This window comes from Vespula pensylvanica, chromosome 17 (genome assembly GCF_014466175.1).
Source record: "Vespula pensylvanica isolate Volc-1 chromosome 17, ASM1446617v1, whole genome shotgun sequence".
Taxonomy (NCBI): domain Eukaryota; kingdom Metazoa; phylum Arthropoda; class Insecta; order Hymenoptera; family Vespidae; genus Vespula; species Vespula pensylvanica.
In genome coordinates this window covers 636,352-646,567 of record NC_057701.1, presented here as the reverse complement: position 1 = coordinate 646,567, position 10,216 = coordinate 636,352, and the positions used below count along the sequence as shown (strand labels likewise).

Here is a 10,216-nt window from a genome sequence, read left to right as displayed (position 1 = left end):
AAAAAAAAAAAAGAAAAAAAAAATCCTCGTTGACGCTGATCGCGATGTTACTTTTTGTATTTAATTGGATGTATCGTTAAAACACAGTGCGGCTATTAGAAATTTGGCACCGGCGATGTCGTCCGTCGAGGACAAAGGTAGGATAATCCCTTGGGCGAATAAACTCTTTGCCCCGGAATATCACGTAGAAATTTTACGTGACAAACGTAACAGGTAATCCCCGATGGTTATTAATCCTTCCGATTTTACGCTTTCCTTTCCTTTATTTCTTTTTTTTTTTTTTTTATCAAGGTATTTGTCATCTTTAACCATGAACATGCTGAACGACGAGTTGCGAGGCGTATTCGCGGAGGATCCACCGAGTGGTTCGCTCAAAGATTTATCTTGTCAGCCGATAATCAAAGCTCCACCAGCGGAATGGGAATTGGACACAACCTGGAGCGAATTCGTTGCATCCTTGCCGGATCATTACGAAGAAGTTCGTCGTCGTTGTCGTCTGTTCTTCTTTTTTCCTTTCTCTCTCTCTCTCTCTCTCTCTCTCTCTCTCTCTCTCTCTCTCTCTGTCTCTCTCTCCGTTTCTTTTTTTCTCTTGCTTTATATTCAAACAACGAAATAATAAGGATAAAAATCATTCTAGATATTGTGTAGCTTTCACGACGAGACTTCGATCTGCGAACAGGACTCGTTCGAGATGGACGAACAAATGGATAACGTAAGATGGTATTATTTTCAAAGGCCGATCCTATATCGATCTTTACTACTCGATAATAACAACGTAGTTATCCATCGTAGGAATTTTGGTTCTTGCTTTATCAAATCAGACCGTACGCCGCGCTGATCCCATCTCCCAACGCGAGAACAATAGTCACCGCTTGGATTCAAACGCTTTGTAGATTGAGTTGTAACAAGTGTAGTAAAATGAAAGGACTTCGTAACGATTACGCTTACGCCCTTTACGGGTAATTTCTATTATCGATCGAATAAGAGACGTTCGATGGGATGGAGGACGCGTGATGTGTACTTATGAATTTTTCTCGATCTTAATTTTCAAAGATACGTAAGGGATTTGCGAATAGCCGGGCCGTTCGAAGATTATCCGCCTGTGAAATATCTTGAATCGTTACCAGAAGCAGCAAGGTAAATTAACCATGATTCGATGTTAATTCGGCGATAATAGGATTCGGAGTAAAGAAAGAAATTTATAGGCAAGCCGCGAAGAAGCATCCCTTGACGTCACCCTTTTCTCAGGAAGCAGATTCTTTTATCATTCAGCAACCGACTACGGAGGAAGGTGCTTTTTGTTATATCGCTGTGACGGGTGACGTCATTGAAACCACTGCCAAGTAATCGTTAACAAAAAAGAAAGATAGAGAGAGGAAAGAAAAAAGAAAAAAAACCAAGCAAAAATAAACGAACGAACGAACAAACGGGGAAGAATAAAGATAGGTAAAAAAATGTCGATTTCAATCATTTTTTCGAATCTTCTTATCCAACAAACGAACGAACGAACGAACGAATGAACGAACGAACGAACGAACGAACGGACGAACGAACGAACGAACGAATAGGATAGACTGGTTCGTCGAAATCGGATCCGCTTTATCCCAAAGCATCGGCGGCGTACATCCTAAAACAATCACACGGCCGGCCGGCACGCCATTATACGGCCTTAACTTTGCTCACGCAGGAGCTCTCCGCGAGCGCCGTTATGTATAGGGTGTACCGAAGGAAATAACCGTCATCTGTATTCGCGATAACATCGTAATTGAATGCGGTTGACGGGGATTTGCTGTAGGACGCGAGCGACCACCACTAACACTAGCAACGTCGCGCTATAACCGTTCCCTCCTTGCTCCTCCTTACCCAACCCTTTTCTTCTCCCCGTTCGTTCTCCTCTTTTCTTCTCTCTTTCTCTTGGCACCCTCCGCACTTTCCTCTACCGACGAAACGCGACACACACGACTACGACGGACTCCCGTTTTCGAGTAACAGACTTTCTCTTTCCCGTGTTTCGGCCTATCTATATCTCTCTTTCTCTTTTTGCACCCCTTCCGCTCTTTGTCGCTCCACGCTTTTCCTCTTTACCACCGCCCTTGATATCGCGAGAGTATTAATCATATCGAGGCGCGGAAAAATCTACCTTCCTCTCTCTTTCCTCCTCCCTCTTTTTCTCACTCTCTTCTCTTTCTCTCTCTCTCTTTCTCTCTCTCTCTTTCTTCTCATGTCACCGATGGTATTTCGCGCGTGTTATAGTCTCGTGCGCGCGTGCGTATACGCGCGAGAGAGGGGACCTCTCGAATACGAGGATAGAAAATGATAGGACCAAAAGGGAGAAGAAAGTTTATGGACAGCGTCGTTACATCGAACTATTTGTATAAAACGTTATAACTTTTTACACTTCCCCTAGAATTCTTTTATTTATTGGTCTTTTTTATTCGAGTAGTAAGAGTATGGATATACTTGGTCAGCCATATATATGTGTATATACATATATATGTATATATGTATAGAATGAAAAATCGATAAAAATTTAAAGAAACGGTGGATAGGTAGATAGGAGACGTCTAACATCCAGTATGGAATGACGAAGGATGTATCGAGGATATTATACTGATAATTCAAGAGAGAGAGAGAGAGAGAGAGAGAGAAAGCAGAAAAGAAAGCCAGCGGTAAGTTCATCTTCAGCTCAGATCAGACTATCGGTTCTTGCATGCCGAATGCACTGATGGGAAATACTTGTTTCCTGGCGACTGTCACTACAACTGATTGGCGCATGACCGCCGGAGTTCGCGTTCTATTAATGGCCATCCAACGTTCCTCTTTTTACCTCTCTCCTTTTACCAACTCCGATGATACCCTTTCGCCTTTTATCAGTTCGCCTTGTCTCTTCTATCTTTTCCTATTTTAACTCTCAGCGTTATCCGTGTCATAAACGTTTTGCGTGTCGCTTGAAAAACGAATTCGCAACGAGTTCTTCAATTATTTAGCAAATTTGCTTTCACGTTCGGCTAGGAATCACGTCTTCAACGTCCGCTTCCAAAATTACTCGTTCGTATTCGATAGATGATCGATTTCGTCGACCCTTCGAAATATCCAAAGCCCGGACTAAACAACAGTCGATAATAATTATTGATACTCGAAAGGATATATATATATATATATATATATATATATATATATATACGATATTTCTTTTGCTAACCGAAGAAATCGGTGGTAACGTCCACAACAATGGTTCGTTCGATCGGAAAACGACGAAACGTATTGCAACGATAATACATCTCGAGGCTCGTGAAAAGGCTTACCACGAACGGCCGTCGTTTGATTTGATTTTCTTTACATTGTCGGAGATTTTATACGTACGTTAGGAAGAAAGAAGGTTAAGAAGAGAGATTACTTACGATCCGTCTCCTATCCGCAGTTGGGGTCTCCTTTCTGTCGGGTTCTTTCCGTAAACGTCGAGACGTTATTACACCTCCGTGCTATTCTATCTCATCTCTTTCAATAACTGCTAACGTTTACAAATCGCGCGTATATATTACGACATTAGTAACAGGGATATTATATATTCCTTTCTTTCTTTTTCTCTTGATTTATTACACCCGGTCAGAGATCCGTAGTAATTTTCGCGTTAACGAAGATGCCGTGTGGTTTAGCACAGGATCGTAATGGTCCTGGCTCTGAACTCGAGGAGGACAATAATCGCGCATAAGCAGGGCATTAGGGCCAAGTTAGTTGGTTCTACGAAGTAACAGCAACTCCCATATAATAGTCGGTACGGTGCTCCTTTAGTTTGTCGGCGTAACTATTCCACGAATACTACTACCTTGCAACCTTCTCCTCTTCTTCCCTCCTTCGACCTTTTCTTCTACCTTCTCCGTATCACTCCCTTCCATCCCAGCACCCTCTGAGGAACTTTCGAGTCGCACGGACTAGTGGAAATGGCTCGAGAGAGACAGACAAAGAGAGAGAGAGAGAGAGAGAGAGAGAGAGAGAGAGAGAGAGAGAGAGAGAGAGAGAGAGAGAGTCGAACTAAGAATATTACCTTAGGGAGTACATGCTAACGTGGCAGCGATACGTATTAGCGGAATCGAAGAACGGATCAAAGGAGAAAAAATTCTGTGTTCTTGCTCGACTTTTAAGATAAGGAGATTGACCGTCCGATCAATAAAAGCAAAAAAAAAAAAGTATTTGGACGTTCGACAATAAAGAATCCTACGTTTCAAAGAAGAAACTCGAGGAGCGGAGTATCGAATAGAATTATTCGCGAAACAAACAGGTCTGCCAGGGTAAGTCTAACGACTGGCTGGGTCTTCTCGACGATTACCTCAAAGCAAACCATCTAACAAGACATTGTTCCGAATAGCTTAGCCATTCTCCCTCGACGTCGGCCTTTTCTACCCTCTCAACCATCTTCCTAGATCCTCTTCGCTACCCACATGGAAGGACCAAAGTCGCAACAACATCTACCGGGAGATCCAGCAGCAGTTAACAATCCTGCTCCGACGACGGTCGTTAGCGACCTCCCTCCTTCGCCTCCACCTTTTCCATCCCTCTTTCCACCCCTAACCATTCCCTCTTGTATCCGAATACAAAAGTTAAAATCGACGAAAAGCGAAGCGTCCCTCCCCTTACAAAAGTACTCTCGAAAACTAGAATACAGTCCGTGTCTTATTGTTAGAAATCCAATCGTCTCTTCTAACACCCAATTACTTCTCTCCACGTAGGAAGAGGGTGGAAAACCAAAATGGATAAGAGAAGCTACCACGAAACGAGCAGTCGATGGCTAATAAAAGTCGTAACATTCATTTGTACGACGTTAGAGCGAAAGATCGAATCGAATCGGCCCTCCAATTTGTGGTTTATCCTTCGGTTAGCAACGTCTACGTAATTATTGATACGCTCTACTCGATTCAACGAGATTTCATAGAATTTTAGGGTAAGGGTAAGGGTAAGGTCGGGAATGCGGCGACACCCCTTCGAAGAAAAGGTTCGTTCGAGTATATTAGACCTTTCGTCTGGGCATTATCGCCAACCGCGATAAAGTCTCCTACTGTTTTCTCTCTCTCTCTCTCTCCCTCTCTCTCTCTCTCTATCTTCGGTGATAATGTATTCCGGCGAGCATCTCGAGAAAAATACAGATTAAAGCTCCTAAGCACGGATTTAACGCTTATTTATACTCCGCTAAGTACGGGGGCATTACTGCCGTATTACGATCTTAACGGTCGCTCCAACTTTTTCCTAACATCCCCCACTTCTTCTTCTTCTTCTTATTCTTCTTCTTCTTCTTCTTTTCATTCCCCCTTTTCACAGTAGAGTAGCAATGTGTTCCAGGACGTTTCTTACGTGCTCGCGATTCGATTAATAGCGACCAAACGAAATCCTCGCTGAAAAAAAATCACGGGGACACGAGTCGGAATATAATTTATTTTTTCCATCGTTTTGCTACGGGCTCAAAGAGAGGTGGAGTATAAAGAACGAGACTGCGAAAAGATTTCGCAGGCGACTATTTAAGAGCGGGAAAACGAGATAGAAGGGACAGAGAGAGAGAGAGAGAGAGAGAGAGAGAGAGAGAGAAAGAGAAGAAAGAGAATTTTACGATCGTCCGAAGGGAGCACGAAAAGGGCACGATTTTTCACGGTCGTGTAGAAAGAAGTTACTCCTTCTACTCTTTAGCCCTTAACCCCCACTCTTCTCGCTCGTTCTACCGTCAGGAGTAGGAGTTTTAAGTATTTGATTACGACCTAGCTCGTAAGAAGAGGTATAACGCGTCTTAACGTCGAATCGGTACCGACTGACGCTGACCGTACATACGTGGAATTACCTGCGCACGCAGTTTTCTCTCGACTCCTTACGATACTTTCTTACTACGCCGTTAATTTTAACGCTCGCTACGTGCCACCGATTTTTTTTTAACTTTTTTCCCTTTCTTTCCCTTTCTTTTTTTTATTTTTTTTTATTTTATTTTTTGTTCTCGTCCTCGGTCCCTGTACTAAAGTCGAGCGTTAAATTCACGTTCATTGGAAACCGAAGAAACTCGAGTTCTCTTTTCCGCGTTTTTTCCTTTTCTTCTTTTTTTCCTTTTCTTTACCTTCTTTCTTCTTCGAATTTTTCTACTCGCAAACAAAGAGAGAGAGAGAGAGAGAGAGAGAAGGAGAAAGAGAAAGACATCGATCAGACGAAGAGACCAACAGAAAATCGAGTCGCGAACGCGTAATCGCTCGTTGTCCTTGGTGTAATCGGCAAGATGATCGCCTATCTTACGACTCGATTGGTCGTCGTTAAAGGGAATGCCTTGACGCCACCCTTGGGACGACGCGATAGAGAGACACATAACACGGCGCCGCTTTTCTGCTACTCGATGAGCCTATAGCTTGAGAGAGAAAGAGAGAGAGAGAGAGAGAGAGAGAGAGAGTTGCCGAATTAATATGAGGGAAGCGAGCTAAGCACGGAATATACCTTTCGTCCCTCGCGATTTACCAAACTTTCACGATCTCGATGCCTATAATCGGTTAACTTAAAGAAGCTTTTACGGCTTGATACTGGAATAGGTAATGCTGCGTATTATCGAGATTTCTTTGATACCAACATAAAAACAATCAAATAATGCATACATATACATATATATATATATATATACATCGTAATAAGTTCGGTGGAAGTGGAGAGAGAGAGAGAGAGAGAGAGAGAGAGAGAAAGAGAGAGAAAAGAAAGAAAAAAAAAAAGAAAGATTTTCGATCTCGATCAAAGAGTTTGCGTTTGTTCTCGGGTATAGGCCTCGAGGGTGACGACGAGGGAGACCGACGAAAGTGTTACTACTGCGACTGGTTGGCTGGCTGGCTAGCTGGCTGGCTGCTATGTCAGGTCCGCGGAGTGAAGTAAAATGGACTCGAAGGGTTATAGCCGGCCATCCAGAGGCTTATGGTCCCGATCGTCGCTGATAGAATCAGCGTTCTGCCTGGGCAGCCATGCTTTTGCTCATAATCACTTTTAGATTAATTAAATTTTATGCTCGCTATCGGCGATAAACGTTAAATTTAACGGGCCGGTCCTGGCAGTGCCCGTAACGGGTCGTTAGCGAACGTTCGTTCGTTCGTTCGTTCGTTCGTTCGTTCGTTCGTTCGTTCATTGGTTCGAACCTGCTCGCTCGTATTCGCCGCGACGTCGCGCGATCGCCATCGCTCTTTTAGCGGCTACTGCGAAAGCTCGTCGTTGTTGTTGCGCCAAGTTATCGCGGGATAAACGATAACGGAATTCACGATCGACGATTAAATTATTTCGTCAATTATCGAAGAGCTCGAAGATCGTATCTCTGTGGTTGTATATGAGAGAGAGAGAGAGAGAGAGAGAGAAAGAGAGAGAGAGAAAGAGAGAGAGAGAGGGACAAATAATTACGTTTAAAGAGAACTCCAAGAAAAGTCCTCGTAGATGCGCTTTCAACCTCGATTCATTGGCCACGTCGGATATCGCCGTCTCTCTGGCGCGTTCGCTTAACGAGGAGAAGTGGAAATAAATAAATCCTACGCGCACCATCGCCGTGATCGCCGAATCAGATTCGTCTTCGACGAGGGTACGATAGAAGGAGAAAGAAGCGAAGTGGATGAAAAGTGGGGAGAGAAGGTGGGAGCTGGGGAGAAAAAGAAAGGAGTGGGGACAATCTGGCGAAGGCGGTAATTAAATTAATTAGCCATCTCGAGGATGCAAGGATGTACCGACGTAGAAGAAGAGAGAGAAAGAGAGAGAGAGAGAGAGAGAGAGAGAGAGAGACAGAGACAGAACGATCGCTCGCTCGCTCCTTTTCTTTCGAACGGACTTAATTATCAGGGAAGTCTCGGTCCCGTTCGCTGGCTCGTTCGCGCGAGCTCGCGGCCTCTCGCGACTCCTCTCCTGTCCCCTCTTCCCCTCTCCACCCTAGCTACCACTCCCCACTCCCCTCTTCGTCGCTCTTCCGGCTATTTATTAGGTTTTTACTTATGGACCAGACCGTGGAACAATCGTCCAAGCTGGCCGATGATTCGATCGAGCACGGCCGCGAACGTCGAAGGACGAAATTTTCGCTGGCGGTTAGCTCTGCTCCTCGTTTTCCGTAGAAGAAGCAAAGCACTCCGGGTAATTAGAAGCGGAATTATATTCTGCCGCGTCCTGTTTCAGTTTATAAACAAGGACTCTTAAATGAAGTTCCCCGGGAGTCGGCCGCTTTAATGCCCGGGCGTCGCGTTCGCCTGTTCCGCGAACCTTGAAAATCCGTTCGTCTCTCGCTAATGATCTCTCTCCTCTACGTGCTCCGCACGATCCTCCCCTCTCTCCTCGCGACCTATCTACCCCCTTATTTATGCTCTTATCATACGTGTATGCTCCCTCAGCGAATTTCTTCGGATAGTGGTCGAAGAGAAAATATACAGGATAACGCGCGATTATTATAGAACGATCCTCTTCGATGAAAAATATCGAACATTGATTATATTTGGTCGAATACACACACACACACACACACACACACACACACACATATGTCGTATACGTAGATATACGTTCGAACGATCCAAACGGAAATTCTTCTAAACCAAATTAGAAAGATATCGCGATTACTTCTCGAGGACTCTTCCGACGATATCGAAGTCGGACGAAGAAAGAAAGAGATAGATAGACAGATAGAGAGAGAATGAAAAAGAGAGAGAGAGAGAGAAAGACAGCAAGAGAGAGTATACGTTTTACTTTTTAATGATTATTGCGTGCCGGCACGGCTCAGGTAGGTAGGCATTAGCAGCGCTCTCCCTTTCGCGCATTTGCATATCTTTCCAGCCGTTAGGAATTGCCTGCTGGCTGCTTTCGCCCGGTAGAGTAAGCCATACCCCACTGGCACGAACGCGTTCCAACTTTTAAGCCCTCCACCCCCTCTGTGCTTCATAGAGAGAAAAAGAGAGAGAGAGAGAAGGAGAAAGAGAGAGGAGACAGCCTCTTCCTCCCCACGGCATCGCCACCGCAGCAACTGCGCTTGTAATTCCTCTCCTCCTCCATCACCACACCCGTCCTCCCTCCCTCCCAGCCCCTTCCTTCCTTCCTTCCTTCCTTCCTCTTTTAATGGCACTCGGTTTTCGAGTGCTTTAATTAACGTTTTGTCAGGCGCTCCTTAATTAGTCTGCTTTTGAAAAAATCAGTCAGTGAGTCAGCTCGCCTCTGTAACATGCCCTCTCTTCTCCCCTAAAAACACTCGGCAAAGACGAGCTTGATTTCCCTCTCCCTCTCTTCTTCCTTCCCTCCCACTCTCTCTCTTTCTCTCTCTTTCTCTGACGTCGATCGCGTGCATTTTTTCCTTCCCATTCTTCTTGGACTCTATTCGATAGAAATCTATCGCGATTATGTCACTCTTCTATCCGAGAAAATCGTAAAATGTAAATCGTAAAGATCGATGAAAGGACAATGTCTGTTTCTCTCTCTCTCTCTCTCTCTCTCTTTTTTTATATATCTCATCGCTGCGTTCTATCTTCAGATTTCAAGTGGAAAACGCGAAGGAAGGTTGGTCACACGCCATTAAATTTCCGCGCTTCGAAATTCGAGTTTACTCGCTCGTGCTCCTTATCATCCAACTGCTCTCCTCGTAGTATCGAGCGTCGTATACGGTTTACACGTTATTTAACGCGTTCTTTTCCCTCCCATGTTCTCAATCTCTCTCTCTCTCTCTCTCTCTCTTTCTTTCTCTCTCTCTCTTTTTTTCGGTACACGGAAATCCTTGCCTAGCGTAGTTATTGTCCGCGTGTCTGAACCTTTTCTATCCCGTAACTCTTTCTTTTTTTTTTTTTTTTCTTTATTTTCCGTTCATCTTTTACCGATACTTTGAAAGTTTACGCGAGCGTCGTTGTCTTCGCGAGTAAAAGAAAAAGAAAAAGAAAAAGAGAAAGAGAAAGAGAGAGAAAGAGAGAGAGAGAGAGAGAGAGAGGGAAAGTGAAAGAGGGTGGGATGATCCTGGCTCGCGCCAAAGTTCAAAGCGCAGAAGCTCTCAACGAAGTCGGACAATACTTCGTCCTCGTGGTCTCTATTTCTCTTTCTCTTTCTCTTTTCCTCTCTCTCTCTCTCTCTCTCTCTCTCTCTCTCTCTCTCTCTCTCTCTCTTTCTCTCTACTCGAAGGGTTCTTGTATAGAGATGCTATCTGTATTTCATTAACATTATTCTCTGCGGTAGACTTGGCCCACCGCCGTACATAACGAGAGGGAGAGTA

The 10,216-nt window shown here is 44.4% G+C and overlaps 1 protein-coding gene across 1 annotated transcript; it reads left to right on the top strand.

The window, feature by feature from the left end:
- The first annotated feature begins 41 nt into the window (after window positions 1–41).
- Window positions 42–1,368, top strand: LOC122635206. The gene is made up of 6 exons (XM_043825155.1): window positions 42–213; window positions 292–478; window positions 638–712; window positions 793–959; window positions 1,054–1,137; window positions 1,206–1,368. The coding sequence occupies exons 1-6, from the start codon at window positions 116–118 to the stop codon at window positions 1,345–1,347; spliced, it is 753 nt and encodes a 250-aa protein (XP_043681090.1). The 5' UTR covers window positions 42–115; the 3' UTR covers window positions 1,348–1,368.
- Window positions 1,369–10,216: the final 8,848 nt, after the last annotated feature.

Excerpts from the sequence above, each read along its gene's own strand:
- LOC122635206 (XM_043825155.1), top strand. The coding sequence starts at position 116 with ATGTCGTCCGTCGAGGACAAAGGTAGGATAATCCCTTGGGCGAATAAA. Across the intron at positions 479-637 it reads TGCCGGATCATTACGAAGAA|ATATTGTGTAGCTTTCACGA; the intron begins GTTCGTCGTCGT and ends AAATCATTCTAG. Across the intron at positions 713-792 it reads TGGACGAACAAATGGATAAC|GAATTTTGGTTCTTGCTTTA; the intron begins GTAAGATGGTAT and ends TATCCATCGTAG.